General features: G+C 48.5%; 1 protein-coding gene across 2 annotated transcripts in view; it reads right to left on the reverse strand.

The window, feature by feature from the left end:
• Nucleotides 1-1105: 1105 nt before the first annotated feature.
• The window catches only part of USP10 (ubiquitin specific peptidase 10), a 75147-nt gene continuing 53741 nt past the window's right edge, over nt 1106-22511 (reverse strand). For both annotated transcript variants that reach the window (XM_036104872.2, XM_036104871.2), the window contains 10 exons: nt 18410-18501; nt 17767-17876; nt 17295-17350; nt 16960-17063; nt 14462-14561; nt 13110-13287; nt 10323-10488; nt 7270-7414; nt 5413-5478; nt 1106-2135 (listed from right to left, as the gene is read on the reverse strand). In XM_036104872.2, coding sequence (XP_035960765.1) covers nt 1948-2135; nt 5413-5478; nt 7270-7414; nt 10323-10488; nt 13110-13287; nt 14462-14561; nt 16960-17063; nt 17295-17350; nt 17767-17876; nt 18410-18501 — 1205 coding nt within the window. In that variant the 3' untranslated portion in view covers nt 1106-1947. The remainder of the gene's footprint in view (nt 2136-5412; nt 5479-7269; nt 7415-10322; nt 10489-13109; nt 13288-14461; nt 14562-16959; nt 17064-17294; nt 17351-17766; nt 17877-18409; nt 18502-22511) is intronic.

A 22511-nucleotide genomic window follows, 5' to 3' on the forward strand; every position in this document is an offset into this window, starting at 1 on the left:
TCCGTAGAAACCCATCAATGGTACTTGAGGGGACATTCTCTCATCTAGACACATAGGATGTGTTCTGAGACTTGGAAGCAGGTATCAACAAGGATGTTCTTTCACCTCCTGTTCCAGATTCCTGTGAAAAGGCATTCTCAGATCAGAGGGCCTTGTTCTTGAGAGGGCACCCAGTCTGACTTACAGGGGACAGTCCAGCGACAGAGCCACTGACCCTGCTAGAGGTGAAGGACCAGCACGGGTTAGAGGCTAGGTGTGTACTGGGACAGGTAAGCCATTCGCACAGCGAGGACACGACCTGGATCACAGTATCACCACCCAGAGCTCAACGAAGTGCTCCAAGATAGAGCTCAATGTCATCTTTGGCTGAGTTACTGCTGGTAGGGGGTTGCTTCCCCCAAAGTGAATCTGGACGCCACGCACCATGTGTTCCTAAGAGCCGTACGTTATTTTAATGAGAACCTAACTATAACTTATAAGTCAGCCAAACAGATTAGGGTGACAACAGGTGAGTGGGCTAAGTGGACAGTGTTAGGACTGTGATTTTAAGAGTAAGCTATGAATGCGGGTGGCACAAGGCAATGATTAAGAACACCTGCTGCTGAAAGAGGAGCTTGGGGAAAAGGCTTGTCTGCGGATCCCAGTACATTACCATGAATTGTCTGCATGGGCTGGAAGCGGGGGCCCCCCAGGCCCGAGAGCCACTAGGGGTGGCCTGACCGCACGTGGCCCCTCTCCTCCCCATCTCTTCTGTCTGGAAAGGCTTCCTTTCCACAACCCAAGGGTAGTGCCGAGTCGCTGCGAAGATGCCTGAGCAGCATGATGTCCAGCTGTGATCTGAGGCCACCACTCTGGTGATGCTGACCGCGGTGGGGGCCAGGAACAGCGCAGGGACACTTCACCTCCCCTGTCCTGCTACTGGAAGATTCAAAAACTCCATCTCCCCAAATCACTAGTTACTAACATTGGAGATATTAAGCGAGCACAACCCGAGTCTCGGTTCATCTGGTTGGAGGGCTCGCTGTAATTCTGGGGGTGGCCTCGCGCCCCCCGGAACTCCAGCGACAGAAGAGGCATCTGCAGTCAAAGAAACACCACACACAGCTTTAAACCAACTTTGTGATTTTTATTGATGGGCGACAACTTCTGTACTCCTAGAGATCACTAAACTGTGTACAATTAGAGACGCAGCGTTATAGAAGAGCAGACAGCAGAATTAAACAGAGCGACTTAGGGAAGTATCAATCTTCATTATTTTGCCCATTGTTCATTACGTGTACACAGAAGCATGAATGCAATTTGAAATCTTTTAATAGCAATAAAGTTTACAATCACCCATCTATGTGGACTAACATCTTAACTCCAAATATCTGATCTGCATTGTGTACGTAAGCAGCTTCTCATCGCACAATTATTAAAATGTATTTTTCCCGTTAGGAACCAGCAACTTATTTTTTGTATTTACGTTTCTTTTGAAGTAAGAACTATTTCTTCTCTGATAACTGGCTCATTTTTATCGTTTATCAAAAACTAAAGGGTGGGAAGGAAAGTGTGATGGATTAAAAAATTTATTTTTTTAAGGAAAGATAAAATTCATTTTCACAAATTTACAAGTGTTGCTGGTGCAGGATTTATTCTACTAAGCAATTAGACTGGGAATCAAATGCAAGTCCCCCTTCTTACTCAGGAATCAGCATTATTTCAGAAACATGGGTTTTGTGTATTTTCTTAAATCAAGCGACAGTCTGTCTGAACCGAATGATTTTGATTTGGAAGGTAGACGTCAACGCGAACTCTTGCGCACAAACCCCGAGGCGTCTGCTTTCCATTCTAGCCCATTTCTGCAAAGGAGAAAGAGTTTCTCTCTAGAGAGCCGCTAAAGAGAGGGAGGAAGTCAGAGGGAGTCGGTGTCTGCAAGCGGGCGTCGGGCACACAGCGCGCAGGCGGCTACAGCAGGTCCACACGGCGGTAATACAGGAGGTAGGCTGTGCGCTCCGCAGTGGGCTTCACCACCTGGTACTGGTTGATCACCTTGACCGCCTGGTCATCGATGCGCAGCCAGCCGTTGAGGCCGATCTGGAAGACATCCGTGGTGTAGTGGCCGCCCGTCGCACTGCTGCCGTGGTGGTAGACCACTGCAAGAGAGGCCCGCGGGCGCCCCGGTGAGAGAACCGCACCCCAGCAGCCGAGGGCGCCCGCCTGACCCCCCCCCAAGGCCACTGCATGTGACACCCCTCACCGAGGCAGGCGGGACACAGAGACGTCACTACACAAAGCTATGTCACATAATCAAAAACTCCGCACGATTTACAAGATAAAGTCACACGCGTGTATCTCAATGACGTTTTAAAAATGTTTAATGCCTCACAAACACAAGAGACGCCGGCTTGGTGGGGCTGTCCCACATGCCAGCCCCTCGGGTGAGGACTGCCCACCATTTCGTGTCCACTGCTGATGAGAGCACACAGGGACAGAGCGCGAAAGACCCCCCAGCCCCCACCGAGCCGCCAGCACCACACACCGACCAACCCCCAGAAACGCCACCCAGAGACCCAAAACGCTCGTGCCCTCGATCTAGCCAATCCTACTTCTGGACGGCTCTAAAGAGAGCATCTGAATCTCGGACAAAGAGGTCATAATGGTGAAAAAACAGAAAAACCTAAATACTTGCACTAGAAGGAATAATTAGCAGACTTTATCACAATAAGATGGACAGAGAGAGGGACTGGGGACATAGGAGTATGCCTGTGGAAAAAAACAATGAAAAACCGAGAACCCCAGTATTTCTGTGACTGTCGTCACGGTGAGTGGACCGCACCGTCTCGGGAGGGACAGCAGGGCTGTGACGTGGGCAGCCCCACCGACACGGCACTAGTCATCACCCTTTTTCCTTTTAAAAAACGTTCTAATTTTCTCTGTCTTAACAAATAATGCCAAAATAATAACAAAAAATACCACCTTTTATCTACTTAAAAAAAAATTCTGTAATTCAATCAAGAAGCTTTAGTCAAAGGCCTAACACACAGACAACCACTGGAAGCTGCAGTCGAGTCACCTAAAGACACCAAAGGCTGCATCCTCCCCTCCATGAGGAGGGGCGCCGAGGGGCCCGGGCAGCAGTCAGGAGCCTGGGTGAGGGAAACATCCGGGGGGCCAGCAATGTGGCCGGGCGAGCTGGGTGCCAGCACCAGGGGCAAAAAGGACAGGCATGTGGAGAGGCACAGTACTTAGGTGGTGGGAACATCACTGGGCTCTGGTGGCCGTGGTCACTCCTCAGGAGGACCCAGCCAGCTCCGGGCCTGTGGCCACCGCTGGTGGGAGGACAGCCCCTCTGGCAAAGCAGCCTCTGGGGGCTCAGAGGACGCCACGGCTCTAGCCCTGGGCATCCCCATGACAAACACGACTGGCCACCCGAGGGCGGAAGACCGCAGGCCAACCAGGCAGGAAACCAGCAGCAGGACCAGCACAGGCGCTGCTGGTCACAGTGATCAAACGGCCATCAAGGGCGTGGAGGAGGCTCGAGACGAGCAGTCCCCCTGACCCCAAATCTGCTGTAGGGCTTTCGTTCTGAATTTTCCCAAGACCTACGTGACTTGGGCAAGAGTTATATAAAGTGACCGATCAGTGGAATTTAAAGGACCTGGGGTTTAACTCATCTGTATTTCCTTCCAGACACTTCCATTCGAAAACCTCCAGAGCAGGCACAGCACACGGCTGGAGTCTCGGAAAGGCAGCCCAGTGACCAGGAAGGTGCACCAGGACTGCAGGTGAGCCCCTGACTGAACGGGCCTGGGCAGCACCGCACTCATTTGCTCTCTCGTTCCCGCAATCAAAATCATTTGCACCAAGTGCTTCCTTACCCACATTTTACAGAAAATTCCAACCAATCGAATCCAGTGCCCTTATTTCTGAGATCAGAAGCTGTGAGAGGAGGAATCAGGAATGCAAGTGACAGCCCCAGTTCAGATGGTGGGCCACGGCCGGCAGGCGGAACAGGACCACACTGGGGCTCCTTGAGCAGGAGACGGGGGATTCCTGCACCTCGCCCTGGATCATCAGCCTTCCCTGGCAATGGCCTCGAGGGGTAGAGCAGCAGGGAGGCAGCAAAGCAGCACTTCATTTCCCCCTGGGACCTCGGTGCCAAGCTCCCTGAGTGGGCCAGACCCTAGGGCTCCTCCAGCCCCAGAGGCAGTCTGCAGAGCCTGAGCGCCAGCCAACGTGGCACGGCTTCCATGACAAGGCAGGGCAAGGGAAGGGCTGGAGACACCGCAGTAGTGCGTGGCCACCCTGTCAGGGGAGGACCCATGATCAGCTGCCTTGGCGGAGAAGACAAAGTCAAGGGCAGAGCTGCAGGAAGAAAGACCCGACTGGGCCAAACCCCTCCCAGTGCAGCACAGGCACGTGACCCACTGATCAGAGCCCAAACCAACTTTCTAAACACGCAGGAGGGACCGGCGGTTGCAGGGTGAAGCCCGGCCATGCCACCGTGGATCAGAGTGGAGAGTGTGTCTCTCAGAATTTGGGTTTCTTGTTTTGGAAGATGGGGACACCACCACACATCTCTCAGGATAGCTGCGAGGAATAAATGAGATACTACAAAAAAAGGTACCTAGTAGCAGAAAGGTTCAATAAAAGTGTGAGGGTCAATGAACGGTCATGTTATTTTAAATTACAAACAGGCTCACCAAAGGCAGCACAAAAGGAAGGATAACAAAGCAGTTAGAAAATTCTAATAAAAAAGGCCGGAAAGCACACGCAGTTGTTGCAAACGGTGACTACCAAAAGAGACATAAAGCCTCAAAGGCCCAGAAGACTCAGGCTATAAAAGAGGAAGGAGGGCAGAAGGAAGGACACAAGGTGCCACAGGAAGCACTGGGCCAGAAGGTAAGAGGTGTCAGGGTCCCCAGTTCTGGGGCTGGGGTTACCATCGCCCCCCTCGGAGAGCTCTGCGCCAGTGTGGCAGCCCAGGAGCCCGGGCGAGCCAGCGCAGTGCGGGAGATCATCCGGCGGAGCATCCGTGTGGGACCCGCTCTCCTCACCTAACCAGGCCGCTCCACGGTACCGCCCCGACAGGCAGCACCCCCCACAGGCACCGCGACTGCCGCGGCAAAGGTCACACCCTCAAACTGCCAGCCCGGTGGCCTCACACTTGCCCCTCTGATTCAAAGACAGATACGATGCTAAACGAGGACTGGATTCACTTAGAGCCAAAAGGATATTCTGTCGAATTTCAAGCACCGGATGTCAGGACAAACACACATTTTCAAAAGATGTATGGACTTAGCGAGCCCCATGGGGACAGCAGTAGAGAAGTCTATTCTCTGTGTTAGGTGGTATTATAGCAAAACTGTGCCTGGGCATAAGCCCTTTTATCACTGCTTTAGTAAGGAAATAAGAGACAAATTTACTTACCTGCAAACAGCCTATAGGTTCTGTGGCATTTAAAATTCTTATTTTTAACCCCTGGAGAAAGCAGTTCTGAAAAACAAAATACCAACAGCTGCAGTCTATAAAAGCACTTAAAGAAAGGCTCAGAGTGACAGAAGCAGAGGTGACAACAGTCCCCACTCACATGCATCACCTGGCAGACCAGGAAAACAAAACCCACGGCCTCCCCTCGTGTACGCAGGCCCTGCCCTTGGGGGGCCAGCTGGGCAGTGCAGCCACGCACGTCCCCAGCAACCAGTGGGGAAGAAAGAGAAGAAATACACTGAGCCCACTGAGCTCATGCTAGAAGCCCCTTAGAAGCAGATATTCTCAACTGGAAAAGAAGAACGCTGCCCACTTTGCAACAAAACAAAATAGCCCCAGGAAACCTAAGAACTGAAACATTTTATACGTGAGTCAAACCACAAAACTTCCACTGTGTGAAAGTCAGATGGTCTCTCCAAAGAGGCACTAGTCCACCAGCTGGGCAGGTGGGCAGCCCTGTCCTTGGGGCCCCGGGGCCCCCTGAAGGAGTAGTGCACCTGCAGACAGACCCCTGTCACCGCCGTTACCATCGGCCCCTCTCATCCCCCACCCACAACCCACACCAGGGCCTCTCCTTCTCCCTCAGCTCATTTCTCTTTCTAGAAAGCATTTAAAGTGGCAGCTGATATAAAAACACATATAACCAGCAAGAACAGATCTGTAAGTAAAATCCGTGTAGTCAGTCCAAACAGTTAATCTGGGCATGAGGGAAGATGCAAGAGCGTGGGGCACAGGATGCCCGCTGGGCTGGGTGAGTGCTCCCCATTCCCTGACAGACAAGGCACAACAGCACAGACGACTCAGTGTGTGGCTCTCAGCTGGCATTGCTTCCCCTTCCTGGTTCTCAAATGGGATCAGGAAAACACGCTGCCTATGAACGAAGCAGCTCCACGAGTGAAGGTAGGAGGGACAGTAGCCCGGCCCAGGGGGGTTGGAGCCGCCAGCTGCAGACCGGCTGCGGAAATGCAGCGTCCCTGCCTGGGCTCAGGTGAGGCCTGCTACCCCCAGTTCTAGAGTCACTGGGCCCGGGAAGGAGTGGAGCGTGGTCGTGCTGTGTGGTGGGGATGGGAGGGGTGGGGAAGGCGACAGCTTCGTTCCTCTGCAAAACCCAGGGATGATGTCCCACAACCTCTTTCCCATTTTCCACACCCCTCGCTATTTTGAGATCTGCCTCCAGCTTGTTCCCGATCAAGCCCAGGACTGCACGGCACCTTTTTCACAAATCCCGAAGCTTTCAAGGAAAGTTTTCCTTCAAGCTGCGCTTTTACCAAGACAATCTGAACTTGGTGCTCTGGTCAAAAGGCGTCGAGGCTGCTGAGCCCCGGTTACCTGCAGACTTGTGGCTGACAGAATGCCACAGACCTGACCCCGTGTCACTGCAATGAGAGGTTGGGAGGAACCCCCAGGGGCCTATGGGCAACATTCTCTCACTTCACTGAAAAAGCTGATTTCACCAGGCTTGGCGGGAGGTGTTAACACTTAGTATAAAGAAAATGATTTTGTACCACTAATCCATAAAACGTTTCTAAAAAATGATGCTCATTTTGATGGACAAAATCTCTACTTTTCTAATCTAGTAAGATTATATGGCTTATTCATTTTTGCCTTTATTTTTCAAGAGCTACTTTGGTGCCAATTTTAATACAGAGGTCTGTTATAAACCAAGAAACGTAAAACCAGAAAGCCCTAAAAGAGAACTTCCTTACTCTCGACATTATACAGGAACACTAAGTGCCAAGTTCACGGATTCCCGGGACAACTGTCACCATGAATGCTTTCACCTTGCATGTCTGTTACCTTTACTGATTTCCAAGTCCACAGGATATTCAATATTTTTGATGAGCTTCTGGCATCCACCAGTCTTCTCGTAAACAAACCGTTTGAGGTGCAGCACCAGAACAGGGGGCAGCTTCTCCAGAGTCACTCTGCGACTTATCTCCACCTGAGGCACAAAGCAGAGCAGGACCCACGGTGCCTTACTTCACGCAGCAGCAGACGCATGTCCGTCACACAAGGACCCTCTCTGAGAGCACTGCTCAATCCTTGCTGGGTCGAGGGAGCTCCTGAAAATCTAACATTTTGCTAAGAGGCCTTCTGAGAGCTACTAACATTCCTCTTAGAAAAAGGCAAACATCCCTCTGAACACAACTGCAGATGACCCCATGGATCCCTGAGCCCGTGTGTGAACTCCACATTAAGAAACCTTTGCTCAAAAAAAGAACCTTTACTCTGTGACATTCATGACGAATTGGCACAAAAATTAAAAAGCTAAGTTAGCAGCAGTACTTTACATTATGTATGTATTAACACGCTTTTTAGTAAGTCCCGTAGCATTAATCAAACTGAGGCCAGAGTGTTTCTCAACTTAAGTGTTCTAAATAACCCAAAAGCCATCTCTTCTAACCATTAATTTTACAAGTTTCAGTTTTATCAATTTATATGCTCCTTATATGCTTTCACAGGTCTAACAAATGCTGCTTTTCATTAAAACGCATCCTCACAAACAATTCTTATTCCCTTAATTTACTGTTCTTTGTACTTATAAACCCTTTGATGTTTCCTGTATTTACAGGAAGAATACTTTTGATAGAAATAGTTGTTTGAGTCACAATCCAAAAGATAACAGCATAGATAAGAAACCAAGAAAGCCTTCAGAAAACCACATACCCATCTGGCTGGAGGTGTCTCAATGGGCACCTGGCTTCCCACCCAGACTCTGATCCCAGGTGTGGGACCCAACACGCCTCCAGAGCCCCATCCTGCGTCTGTACCCTGGTGTCTCCACACCCAACAAGAACGTGTGAACGATGGAAACGTGTGGCTACAGCTCAACAGTTAAAAACCAGGATTCTGACAAGTGGACTCCAGCTTCCTCATTTGTGAATCGAGAGTTGGACGAATGTGTCTCTGGGATGCTTCTCAGTGTTGGCAACCCAGGATTCTGACCTCAAGCTTTCAGGCAACTCATTAAGTGGCTAATCTGAAATTCTTCCATGTGTTTTGGGTTTCCAGACAAACTGACACACACTATTCTTCGCCCAACAAAACCAGACCTTTTCTACACAGCAAGTATTTTGTATAATCATATTTTCCCATGGACCTTCATCGTGTGTTCCCACAGCAAAAAATCTTACGACCTTAAAATATAAATATATTAAACTGGGTATTTTAAAAAGTAAATTTAAAGAAATCACATTCCAGAAAATGTGATACTTGCTCTTTCCAGATATCCCCACCCCATACGAACTGTCCAAAATCTTCCTTTCTCAAACATCTGCTTTTCTGAGTGTTCTTGCTCTTGATCTGGTAACACACCACCACCACGGAGCTGGGACAGTCCATTTTCTTCCTCAAGGCTCCACTGAAATGCCTCTTCTTTCCTGCATCCTTCCTCCACCTGCCACCTAGAATAAGCCACCTTTTCCTCACGCTCTCCACCTCTATCTCATCTGCACCCTCCCCGACGTCCACAGCTAACTGCAGCAAGAGTGAGAGGAAAACCGCCACGTGAGGGGGCTTTGCTGGCAGCCCGGGAAAGGCAGAAAGCCGCCTGCGGGAGGAGCGCCCACCGCCCCCCACCCCACCCCCCCCGGGAGTCCACAGGAGAGCAAGCGAGAAGAGAGGCACGGGGGCCAGGACAGCGACACCACCTCTGGGGCCACAGCTGCCACGGAATGAGCCACGTACACAACTCAGCCACATGAACCAACCTCCCTGAAAACAAATACCCACTCTCTCTCTGATTAAGTTCCACCACCAGACTCAGCTTATTCACTTAAGCCAAGTGCCAAGATTCTGTCTCTCGCTCCTACCACTTTTATCTTTTAAACAAAAGCGCCCGTGGGAAGCAAGTCAGAAAACATGGTGGAGGATTAGGCATAACTATGTGTGGATCTCCCAAAAGGCTGGCTTGATCAGTCCAAGCAGGAGGCCCCAGAGGGACCGCAGGGTCTCCACGCCCTCCTCCGCTCTGCTCTCCCAGTGTGAGCCACCCGGCCACGGGAGGCCCACTGAGCTCCGTAAGGTGCTGGCAGCAACCACTCTTCGTGCACCTTCAGCTGCCACACAGTGTCCTTACACCAAGCTCTCTAGGGACACGAGGGACTGTTCACACAAGCGCTGCCCCTAGCTAGCCTGCAGTGCCCTCCCAGTACGTTTTTCTGCATTCACCAGCACCATCTCAGCAGAGAAGACCCCCCCAGACCACAGAGTGGTACATCTGGACCCCAGGAGCCAGTAACCTCTCCAAGAGCAGAATATTCTCCCCGTCTCCTGACTCGGCTGACAAGTACACCCCATGAGGCTATCTGCTTCCCTTGACTGCTGAACACCTTTTAGTGTTTGAGTCTTTTAACTCAGACTTTTATCCTTTTCAGATCAAATGAAAGACTAACAGGCATGAAAACAGCTACTTTCTATTTGTTGATGTCCCTGAAGACCTACCATCAAATGCAAAATAGCTATGTTTGGAATCCCTTTTCTCTCCTAACTAATCTCGGGAAACTGCGCTCTACGACATCAGGGATGTAAAGAAGCTATTTGGCCTCGTTAGAGGTAGTACTGACTTTTTCCACATCATGATTAGACTACCAGAAAATTAAATGTAGCTCAGGATGAATAATCCCAGCGACCACTACCTTGGGTTACATGGTTTAGGGGTAAAGGAGGTCCAAGGAGCATCTCTTTCAACCATTTCACTCTAAAAATGTGTAAACTTTCAGTCCAAAACAGTTAAGCAATGGGGTTAAGAGGCAGAATGCAAAAGCACTTCTCCTCGCTCTTACTTCTGCGCTCTTTCCACCACGCCAGAGTGCCTCAGCACAAACGTTCAACATCAACTATTAGTATACCTCTTGTTTGGTTTTTGTGGTATAACCCTGGACAGATTCTCTCGCGACCAAGCTCTCCAATGCATCCTGGACCGTCCGGATCCTGTCAGACTGGATGTCCAGCTGCAAGGTGAAGAATGGCTGCAAAGTGGCCGACTCCTTTGAACTCTGCTGGTAAACCACAGACCTAAGAGGCAGAGACAAAAACAGAACACTGTTAAGAGACCACTCCTTCCCATTCTCCGTTAAGATGAGCCAGCAGGAGAAGAGGCATTAACTGAAAACGAGATTGCTCAGAATCATTTTCAGAAAACCAGAGAGAACAGAAAAGACAAAAATATACTCAATTTAAAAATAATCCTGCTAAATACCACCTCCTAAGTGTTTCTAGCAACTCTCCACCAGCTGATCATTCTCCCAGCACAAGCACGCTGGAAGAAAACATAGTTCATCTTCCCAATTCCTTCACCTCCACTCCACTTTATTTCACACACCAGTCAGTAAATGCGCCTATCCTGCCGTGGCCTCGAAATGCTGACACACTCCATTTTCTCAAAGTATCATAGCCCGTTCTAATAAAATAGAGGAAACCCCAAGGTAAACAGAGTATTTTTAATGGCACTTTTCCCCTACAAAAATGACTTACAAAAGAAGAGAAGTAGGGTGTGTATAATAAAAAATAAGTTAACATTCCAGGAAACAAGGCTACCTACCACCCTCAAGAAGAAGGGTGCCAATTCAACCTTGTTTTTCTTAGCTGGTTTTTCATTTCACTTTTCTTTTTCTAAGTTTTTCTGAGTAAAACTTGTGTGCTCGGCCCATCTCTCATTTAGCCCCAGCAAGGAAACATTCCAGGAGCTCAACAAGGAATTCCATTTCTGCAGTCTGAGTGACCTAGTTTACGAACAGAATCAAATGGGTGTGCGTGGGTATTGAGGCTTTATGGAGCAGATGCCGTGAAGAGCAAGCTGAAGGGCATCCCGTTCACACGCTGCTCTCCTAAAGCGCGGTGTTAGGATGCACCGTGACGCGCCCTCCCTTCGAGTGTCCGGACGTGGGAGCAACGGCCACTCCGCTGGTTCCAAGAGCAGCAGTGGGAGCAGAAGGCACTAAAACTGGTGAAGGAATCAAGAGGCGGTCCTCTTGACTCCAATGGCCTGGACTTTTATTCTGTGGCTGGGGGAAAGGTGAAGAAAGGTGCTGGTTTTTCTGGGGGAAGTGAAAACCCACCCAAAGAGGGTGAATTTTAAAAGAAAAACCTTCGGCTGTCTGAACAAGGAAGCGCTTCATGATGGCTACTGCACACAGAAGTTTCCTAAATTATAAAAAATAATTCCTACTTTTGCTTTATCGTTTCTCAAAAATATCAACAATCAATTTCAACATAAAAAGACCACTGAGGCTAGAGGCCTGGCAGAGCCATGCAGGCCAAGCTAGAAATTTCTCCAAAGTGGATTCTGGTTTTTCCCACGGGTTATTTTCAAACACGTGTAGGCTCTTCGGGAATGCTGGCCTCAGTGGCCTTGCCATTTTGATACCCTACCTATGCGTGGGTCTGGCGCTGCTATTCTACCCACCAGGCTGTTCCTTCAGCCTCTCTCCCGTCCCTAAGGGACCAGCCCACGAATGCTACCATCAGAGGTCTAACGCAGAGCTAAGGGCACAGGACAGCCTCCTCTCACTGCTGTTGCCTGATCTGGATCCCTGCTTCCCTTCCCAAAACAGCCCAGCCCAAGGAATCGCATCTGGCAAAAGCAAGTTACAGCGGGAGCGGTCAGGGGCTGGGCGTTTCCCCGGAGCACACCTGACCACAAGGCTGACGTGGAGAGTCCAGGACAGAAAGGGGCCCGCAGGCTCTAGCGCACACTGAAGAGCACAGAAATGACTCGTTCAGGGTGACAAGGCGGCATAGCTGGCTTCTGAATCCCGTCCGACACAGCAGCACTGACTGGCCTGTGAAGGAGCCAGTGGACACGCTGAGGTTTTATTAGCCTATTGAAAGGGGCTCAACCTAAGTTGTATCAGAGCAGAGAGAGACCGAACTAACTTTCCATGCCTCGGAAAGGGTGTTACTTCTTTTGGATACAAAGCATTTGGGACAAGCGAAGACTGAGTCTCACTAAAAAACCACCCTTGTAGGATACAATGCGAGGCCTTCCGAGAGGAAATCCTGCCCTAACAAGGCCCTCTGGGACTTGGGATGACTGAACCGCCTTGGAGACGGCCCCCACGCTCCTGAGTCCCACATCACGGTGGTCCTGAACGGCTCTAATGCAATCAAATAAAAGCCTTTTAGAAGGATGTCATGAGAGAGCAAGGAGCAGCTGGTTTACGGGAACTGGGACAGAGGAAGGGCCCAGGCACTCCAGGAGGTCCCATGTGCCCCTTTATGTAGAACTATCTCCCTCCACACTCCCTTACCTTTCTAGCTCCCTTGGTTCTGGCGCCTAATATTCCTCCAGTCAGACACAAAACATGTATTTCAACTTAACAAGTCCTTCTCTTCCTACCTAGCGGTGAGCAGCTGGCCTGAGGGAATGTAGGGCTGACTGAGTGAGGGAGCAGGGGTGACGGCGGCCGCCAAGCCCTGGGGGCCAGCGCCCTGTGCCGAGGTGCCGTGCGGGGTGGGAGCAGGGAAAGCACTAGGCAGGAGAAGCACAGGGAAGTCCAGGGACAGAGCAGGCACGGAGGCGTAAAGGCAAGCCATCGAGTCCAAAATTTCTTAGACACGTCTTATACCTTCCCCCTTCAGTAAACGGCCAAACCCTGAAAAAGGCAAGCACTAAAGTATTCCAGAAAAGCATAAACCTGATGTGTCCACCAAAAATGCCAGTGATTGGGGTCTGAACAAACTCCGCATGGCGAGTGACTGAAGTCTTATTTCTGGGGCCCACTTGCTCCCATTCGTCCTCACTTCCTTCGCCTGGTTCTTCCTGCTCGTCTTCATTCACTAAGTGGCTTTTGGGTCCATTGGAAATGGTGAGTTCTGAAAAGGAGACAGTTCGCTTAAGCTACCATCAGCAACAGTAACAGCAAAAAAACGTTTTTTTTTTTTTTTTTTTTTTTAAAGATTTTTTATTTATTTATTTGAGACAGAGAGAATGAGAGAGAGAGAGCACATGAGAGGGGAGAGGGTCAGAGGGAGAAGCAGGCTCCTTGCTGAGCAGGGAGCCCGATGTGGGACTCGATCCAGGGACTCCAGGATCATGACCTGAGCCGAAGGCAGTCGCTTAACCAACTGAGCCACCCAGGCGCCCCCAGCAAAAAAACGTTTTAAAGAAAGGTCTACATAAACCACCTGCAGAGAGTTGGCTTTGAAAGTGCAATCAGGGTGTGTCCTACATTCAGAACAAACGCAGCACGTACATCCGCTGGACCCCTGGTTGCATGAACCACCAGACAGTGTGCTTAGAACTGAGAAATCTGAAGGTGCACTGGAAAGTAGGCGTTACTGTGTAATCAAAGCCAGTTTTCCTAATTCGGTAAGGGGCTTTGGTCATGCGGGACAGCATCCTCATCCTCAGGAAATGCATGCTTTGGCATTTAGGGGCAAACTGGTATCTGCAACTTAATTTGTGTCACTCAGGAAACTGTGTGTGGTGACAGAGAGACAGACAAAGCACGACATGTCAGCAGACGCAGAACCCAGCGCTCATACAGGTATTCACCAACTATTCTCCCAGCTTTTCTGGATGTTTCATCATTTTCCTAATTAAGAGCTGAAGGGAAAAAAGCAAAGGTTCTGGATATATTTTAATTTATCCAAGCAGAACATTCACGGTGGCCTATAAAGTAAGCAATGTAAAGATACCAGACTTGCCCTAGTGAGAAGGTGACTCAAAGGGTCAATGGCCGGGGTGGGGGGAAAGTAACTACTACATGAGCAGGTGACATCTGTTCAAAAGGAAGTTTTTTTTTTTTTGAAAGATTTTATTTATTTGACAGAGACAGACACAGCGAGAGAGAGAGAACACCAGCAGGGGCAGTGGGAGAGGGAGAAGCAGGCCTCCCGCCGAGCAGGGAGCCTGATCCCAGGAGCCTGGGACCATGACCTGAGCCGAAGGCAGACATCCAACAACTGAGCCACCCAGGCGCCCCCCAAAAGGAATTCTTAAAGAAAGGTCCTCACACAGTTTTGTGGCAAATAGACCACAACCTACTTTCATTATTTGGTGACAGGAGTTTCTTTAGGTTCAGCATTTCCTCATGAAGTCCATTTAGAATGAAGCCTAAGTACTCCTCAGCATCTTCTTGTCGACCCTGAAAAGGCCAGATGTGAGCACGTTAATTTTAACTGATCACCATGCAAGGACTGCAGGGAATATTATACCTGCATATTCAGACTAGGTCTCCTCTTAAATTTTCAACAAGATTTAATGTAAAGTGTTTCCCAAAATCATATGAGCTCTCCTTTGGACCACTGAAATGGGTAGGCTGAGAGGAATGAGGATGGGGGCGGGGGAGGGGGGACAAGTACACCTTTATGTCTGAGTACAGAATGAGTAGGGATTTTTATTGGGGTTTTTTTTGTATTTTTGAAATTTTCTACAATAAATATACATTACCTATCTGATAAAAAAAAGTTATTTAACAGTTGCTCTCTTGTTGATATGAAATAGAAGAACAGGAACTAGAGGTCTAGGGCCACCTCACTGCACAACCCCAGGGGCTAACGGTCACACTAGGAGTTGTGAATAGCAGCCCTGTGTGTCTCCTTCTATTTTTGATGATGGGCAACTATAGGGGAAAGGACCCAAATTATATGTGAAAAGCTCTATTGATTCAAAGATTTAACTAACAGTTGTATACACACACACACACACACACACCAGCAAAATCATTTATAGATGAGTCATGCAACAGTCACATATTTGTCTTATAATCTTGGGATTAGTTCCCATTTCATTCTTTGGAGAATAACCACATGTTCCAAGGATTTTCAAAGTCGTCTTCTTGCGGTCTCCAGGTATATTTGTTTGTTCCACCTAGAACTAAAGCTCTAAACAGACAGCAGATGTTCAGAGTTGAGTACGCCCCGCGTGTGTGGAAAAGGGCAGAAACTGGCTAGCTCAAGAAGCAGAAAGAGTTGACCCAGCAGGCACGAGGCTACGGTTCTCGGAAAGGCCTGCTTGCTGGGCTGGTCCCTGGTTGGCATCTGGGAAGTTGGATTTGGGGAGGGATCCCCCCCCCCCATTCCAAGAAGTGAAAAGGGACTATGCCGAAATGGCACAGTGTGGTTTATGGTGCACACCTGTTTTCCCTCTGCAAGTGTGGAATTTTGGTTTGCGCTGGGCAGAGGATGCCTACGTGACCAGCCCTTGGTAAAACCCCTGGGAGTCTCCCATGCGCTTCCACAGCAGACATTTTCACATGTGCTGTCACACACTGATGCTGAGAAATTAAGTGCATTCTCTTGCTGCACCGGGAGAGGAGTTTCAAGGTTTCCCATGGACATCTGATCTTGCTTTAGTGTCCCTGCGCTAAATCCTGTGAGAACAACAGCTTCTGAGTCCTGTGAGTCCTTCCATCGAAGCACTAAATCGGAGGGTGGTGTGGGGGACCCAAGAGAGCCAATATTCATGTAACTCTGAAAGACACCTCTCTCCATGAACGTAACTTCGGAGCAGGATCTCGGTGGGGCTTGACCACAGGATGCCCCCTAAAATTCACTGCTTTACCTCCGCCTCCACCTGAGCTGGACGGCCCTCCTCTGGCTTCTAAAGCATCGGTGTCTGCATCTATTTTAGTACTTCTCTTGTGGGTCTGTTTTCTTGGATGATAGATCTAATTCCCCTATTGGACAGGTGAGGTCTTTGAGGGCAGAGGGCACAGTTTAATCCATTTCTGCATTGCTAACATTCTGTACCTTTCTCACTACCTGGGAAACGTAAATTTCGAGCTAAGCACCAACAGCTATGACAGGAGCAGTAAAGCATCCCCGGTGGTACCCCGCTGCACTGTCCTGGCCATTCACCCTTCCTCAGAACAAGGAGCTTCAGTATTGCTTTACTCAGCTTTAACGCAATTGTTTTGATGATTTTTCTCTCTGAATAATTTCCCTAGACATCATTTCAAATGCTTATACTGACTCATCACAATCTCTACGCAGACCTCCTTGGCCCTCGGTCCCATGCCTTCAGGAGCAAAGTGTATGACCACAGATGTAGATGAAAGAGGCAAGGAGCTACTAGAAACGTGTGAGTATGATGAAGCCCTAGCTCTCCTGAAGGCTGCCACGATTCCAGGCCCAATGACCAAGCTCTCAGAGGCAGCGCAGTGCTTAAGGAGCTGACTGTAACGCCAGGCTCTGCACTTAGGAGCTGTGTGACCTTGGACAAGGATCTCACTTTCCTCAAATGTAACAAGGAGACAACCATACTTTACTCACAGGGTTAAGTGAGCTAACATATGGAAAGAACTTCCAAGAGTACTTGGTGCACAGTAAATGACGCATGAGCTGGCCCTGATATTTTTAATATTCATTCAAGCAACTGACTCCATGAACAGGCCCAGATTTACCGAGGACCCACCCAACCCCAGCACGGACAGTGCAGAACGAGCACGGACAGTGCAGAACGAGCACTGAACAGGCAACAGCGCGGCACAAACTGAAGCAAGAGGCCGCCTTTCTAGGGGCTACATGAGAGCAATGCCAGACCTTTTCAGACAGGCTCGACTTGATGACTGTCAGAAGTCTGTAAATATACGTAGGTTCGAAAGCAGCTCCCGGGCGGATATCTCTCACGATTTTATCCCCAAGAGCTGCAGTGGAAACAGGACACAGATTTTCATGATGAAAACCAAGTCAAAATGATGAAAAGCAGCATAACCAGAACTGCCCTCCACCGCACGCAGTGCTGAGAAGAGCACAGGTGTAACATCTCGCATTTTAAAGACATTTTCTTTCCAACAAGACCGAACTTAGGACAGTCAGTCATCTGCGCTCCTCACAGTCCACACTAACGGGCACCGGAAGACCTCGTTCTCACTCACCTTGTCTGGGTTTCGGAGGTACCGGCATGTTGGTAAACTCGTTCATGAGCCGAACACTAAACACGGGGGAGACAACAGTTCAGTACCTCTCTTTAAAAAAGACACACTTTTACTAAAGAGCCTCGATGGCTAAGTAGAATATTTTAGCATGAAGATGGCAAATTTTAAGTAACCAATGCTATAACAGCTAGTGAGTTCTTCAACCTTTTCTCTGTAAGGTTTTGGTACATTTTATGTAACATACACACACTAGTAAACACTACACTTATAACTGAATCTAAAGAACACAAACAATGCTGCGATTCCATTTCTGGTTAACTTCCACATAAAAACATCAACAGTACATTTTTAAAAAAATAAAATTATAGGACTCATTTGCAAGAAATTAAGAACCTTGCTAAACCATTTGAATTCAAATTATCAGAGGCGAAAACACCCAGCCCCGTAACACATTTGTAAGCACCTTACTTACAAGCTATCTATCATGGGTGTCGACGTACAAGGCCTTTGCACTTTTGAATAGAGAGGAATGAACTTCATCAGGTGATACATCGGAGGGCAAGCAACCAGTGCTTGCAGTGTCTAAGTATTGGCAGTAAGGAAGTGTAAAGGAAATGAAACAGACACTCCAAATTTCTGAAAGGTACAGTAAACCCAAAGCATATAAAACTAAGTAAGCCAATGACACTGAAAGACTTACATATGTAAACATAAAAAGGAATAAACCAAATAACCATGAGGATAACCGCCCTGTGATTTCCACGTAAGGGTTTACTCTGCAATCAGCATTTACGTACAAAAACTTGATTCGACCTAGATAAATCAATTAAAACAACATTTCCAATTGTAAGTGGACACGCTGCCCCATTCATCAGGGCCAGGCTAATGAAAATAAAAGTCGCCTGATTCTGTCACTCACCAGTCAACAATCATCTTTTTTTGCGGTCAGGAATTAAGTCTGTTTATAAGCAAGGTAGGCAGACTAAGCAAGGAACCAAGTTCTTGGACTCAAACTTGAGGGGAGAGGCCCCTCTGCAGCTGCACGAAGTCAAAGGCACAGGAGGAAGAGAGAAGTGCAGCCAGCCGGCCGTGGGGACAGCACTTGAGAAGGATACAGCGTTAATGTAGCACCAGTTTCCTTTATTGATCAGCCCACGGGGTTGCAATGACACTGGTTTATGTATTAGGGTTACATTCTCCAGTAACTCTGAAAGAGTGAAGAAGCATATTTAAAGAAGTTAATGACATCTAGTGAATAACATGGAAGTAAATTCTTATACTCTGGCGGAGTGATAAAAACCCCTTCGAGAGACCACATATCCAAAGAGGAGGCACACTGTGTGGAAGCTGCGTGCTATCCAACACCACGTACGATACTTAAGGATTAAAAATTTTTAAAAGTATCTCCCCCCCCCCCCAATAAACACCAACATTTATTTATCTTTCTGTGGGAATGTAACTGGGGAACACAACAACTATTTTAACAAGCAGCAGAAAAGGCTGAGATACATGGCTAACAGAGGTGACAGAGATCTAAGAGACACAGGCTTCTCCCGGGCACGATGAGGGCAAGGCGGGCCTTGCTAACAGTGCAGACCCTCAGACACCAGTTACGGAGGAGTCCACGGGCAGAACCCGAGCCTCAGCCGGTGGGAACCCCCAGCACCTACTAGGGCACCCAACGCACCACAGCGGGCGATCAACCACTGTTCAGTGAAGGACAATACTCCTTTTCGGGACAACTGTCTCATACTAAATAAATTGTATTTTTCAATAGAATTCCAATTTATGGAATGTTTTGGATGCCGGAATGCCCTTACTCCATTTAGAAACACACTTATCCTCAGATTCGTCCTCTGACATCCCTCTTTTCTACAGCCTTCAGACAGATGTGAATGCCATGTTCATATAATGCTTTAATACTTTAATTAAATGCTTTAAATATTTTTTTCAGAAATGCTTTAAAACAAGACAAAGTCTCCCCATGTCCCATTATGAATCTTGTACCAGTGACAGCTACAAGTTATGGACACCTTCTACACTCAACAAGTGCTTTACAACTTACGCTTGGTAACTGGCTGCACTTAATCCTTAGTAATCCAGGAGAACCACCACTATCCCCCTTTCCCCAGTAAGGAAACGGGAGTCCCTGAAACGTTAACTAGCTTGCCTATGATCACTCAGGAGCTATGTAGTGCAGCCAGGGCCTAAAATCCATGATCTGTGGCCATTCCACACTGCCTCCGTTTACTTTTAAACTGTGTACCAGAAAAGGAAAAGTAAGTACGTGTACATGGGATGCCAGCATCCATCCAAGGCATCACTCCAACAAAAGTAGCCTTTCCATTCCAAAACACAGTTGGACTGGGAGGTCTCAGACTTAAGCATTAGCAGAAGAAGTTAATTTGCAGAATTCTAATGTCTGCATGCACGCACATATACACCCTCCCTCCCTCCCTCCTCTGAGAGTAAATGCCCTCTTTCCTCTAACTGAGGAAGCACAGAGAATAATTTCCCCATTTATAAAAAGTAAAGCATTACAGGCTCAAAAAAACCCAATGGGATCTATTCAATTAGTCTGGGCTTATAAAGCTCTTCTCATCTCTCTCCTACCATGGGGCACAGTACCGGGCTTCAGTGAGGACCACATCAGTTAGAACTCAACTACAAGCTCCACGTGAGAGCCCCCAGCACAGACAGGACCAGGCATGTGGTGAACACTGTGCCGGGGGCCTCATCCACACTGTTCATAATCATCCTCACGACGCTATCAAGGAGACACAGTTATCCTCCTCGCTTTACAGGTGAGAACACAGAGGTCCAGAGGCTTAGGGAACCGGTAAAGGCTGTGTACCTGAGCAGACACGGGGCCCAGGTCTGCACTCCCTCTCACAAGGTAACGGGCTCCGCTCTACAACCCCTCCACTCAAAGGTTTCCGTACTAACTTGCCTCGCGGGCTTGGGACCTCCCACTTACAACGGAGCTGTCCACTTGTCTCTGACGCGTGTTGCCACGACAGTCCACACTCTCCAGTGTGTGCCAAAGACCGGCAATTATTTAATATAATTACTCCGTAAAAAAAATCTGTGCATTTTCAAATAAGCATCAATCCCAAATGAATACTCTAGCATGGCCCTGTGAATCTTTGCCATAGCACTTTTATATCTACAGTCATATTAAGTTTTTACATAACCATAAGACTCAAAATCAACTGCCCTCCTACCACAAGGACCTCTTGTTAAATGACCTGCTATCATTCGCCGAGCCCGGCCTGGGCACCGGGTCCTGGAAGCACAGAGGTGACTAAAAGGCGGCCCTGCGGCAGGAGAGCTTGTGGCCCAGTGAAGAAGGGAAAACCCAGTGCAGGCTAAGCTGAAGGAGGATCCGTGGAGGGGATGCTCAGCCCAATCCACAGACTGGAGAAACCGTGAGGCGGCCAGGGGCCAATGACAGCAAACAGCAGCTGACACCACAAGGGCCCTGGCTGGGGTGATGGTGCCTTCCACCCGGAAGAGTAGGTTTCTTTTTGTTTTGTACAGTGATGAGATCACAAGTTTAGTTTCAGAGGCGCTGATAAGAGGTACCCAGATTACACCAGTCAACAGTGTACTTACACCCACAGAGCAGCAAGTAACAGATCTACACACACACACACACACACACACACACACAAAGCTTGGGGCTGGCACTGTACATCCTGACGACACATACGTCAAGAGGAGTGATGTGTCAGGAGTGGAGTCCTAAGTACCAGCCATGTCTAAGGGACAGGCCAAGAAGAACCTGTACCATCTAGAAGGACAAGGCAGTTTGAATTCGTAGTGGAGGTGGAAGCAGGTTCTAGGGCTCCAAAGAGGGAAGCGCAGAGTGGAGCCGCCGGAAGCAGGCCCGAGTGAGACAGGATGGGGTCACTAAGAGGCTCACAGGACTGTGGGAGGGAGGGAGCCGGGAAGGGCAGACTCACCACAGTTTATGGTGGGGAAGACAGGAAACAGCAACCTCAATTTCTTCTGATGATAGGGAAAGAGCAACAGCTTCTAGGGTAGGGGTAGGGGCAAAAACGTGGGGAGGGGGTAGTTTAGGGACAGTAATCCCTGTTTAGTACAGACACTGAAGGAAAATGGAAAGAAAATAACCAGGAACTGAAATATAAGGTCTGAAACTTCCCTCCCATGTTAACTGTCTCAACAGATTCAAATACATGTTTATAGCTGGTCAAAAGTACTTTGAATTAGTATCTTATGAAATAATAAAAAAAATAACTTATGACAAGGCCAACACCACTCTCAAGAGGGAAAGAGGTGCAAAAATAGGAAGAACTAACTGCCCTAAGCTCCACAGGAAAACGCATCTCCTCTTAGGTTTGTTCCTGAGCTACATGCCCACAATGACGTGCACACCTGCAGGGTGAAACCCTCAGGCCTATGCAATCAGAGAATATATCCCATTTAAAACTAACCAGTAGCTGACTTCTTTCCATCATTTATCTGGGAAGCAGCGTGTACTGGTTGGACAGAAACCTTTAGTTTCTACATCAACCCTTCCCTTGAAGCAATACCAGCTCCTGGCCATTGTTTTGGGTTCACTTATTTTAAGAAACAGGCAGGAAAAAAGCAGTTTCACTGTTTGGCTTCTACAATCTTAAACTCAAGTCTCTGAGCATCACCTAGTGGTTTGCTCAATAACTGCAAGTAGCAAAACATTCCAAATAGCCATCTATCCACAAAATGAACAAGGTCAAAAGTCAGACACATAATGTGGAGCAAAATGACACTCGGGACATTTATCAGAGAATGTACTGAACTAGCTTCAAGTCTTTAACATTCTTTAAAAGAGCCTCTGGTACAGGGGTGCCTGGTGGGTCAGTTAAGCGTCTGCCTTTGGCTCAGGTCATGATTCTGGAGTCCCAGGACTGAGTCCTGCAGCGGACTCCCCACTCAGAACGGAGTCTGCTTCTCCCTCTGACCCTCCCCCCTCTCATGCTCTCTCACTCTCTCTCAAATAAATATTTTTAAAATAAAATAAAATAAATAAACAAAAGAGCCTCTGGTACAGGGACGCCTGGCGGCTCAGTCGGTTGAGCGGCCAACTCTTGATTTCACTTCTGGTCGTGATCTCGGGGTCCCGGGGATCGAACCCCGCTTTGGGCTCTCTGCGCTCAGTGAGGAGTCTGCTTGAGATTTTCTTTCTCCCTCTGGTCCTCCCCCTGTTCACTC

This window comes from Halichoerus grypus, chromosome 15, assembly GCF_964656455.1.
Source record: "Halichoerus grypus chromosome 15, mHalGry1.hap1.1, whole genome shotgun sequence".
Lineage (NCBI taxonomy): Eukaryota > Metazoa > Chordata > Mammalia > Carnivora > Phocidae > Halichoerus > Halichoerus grypus.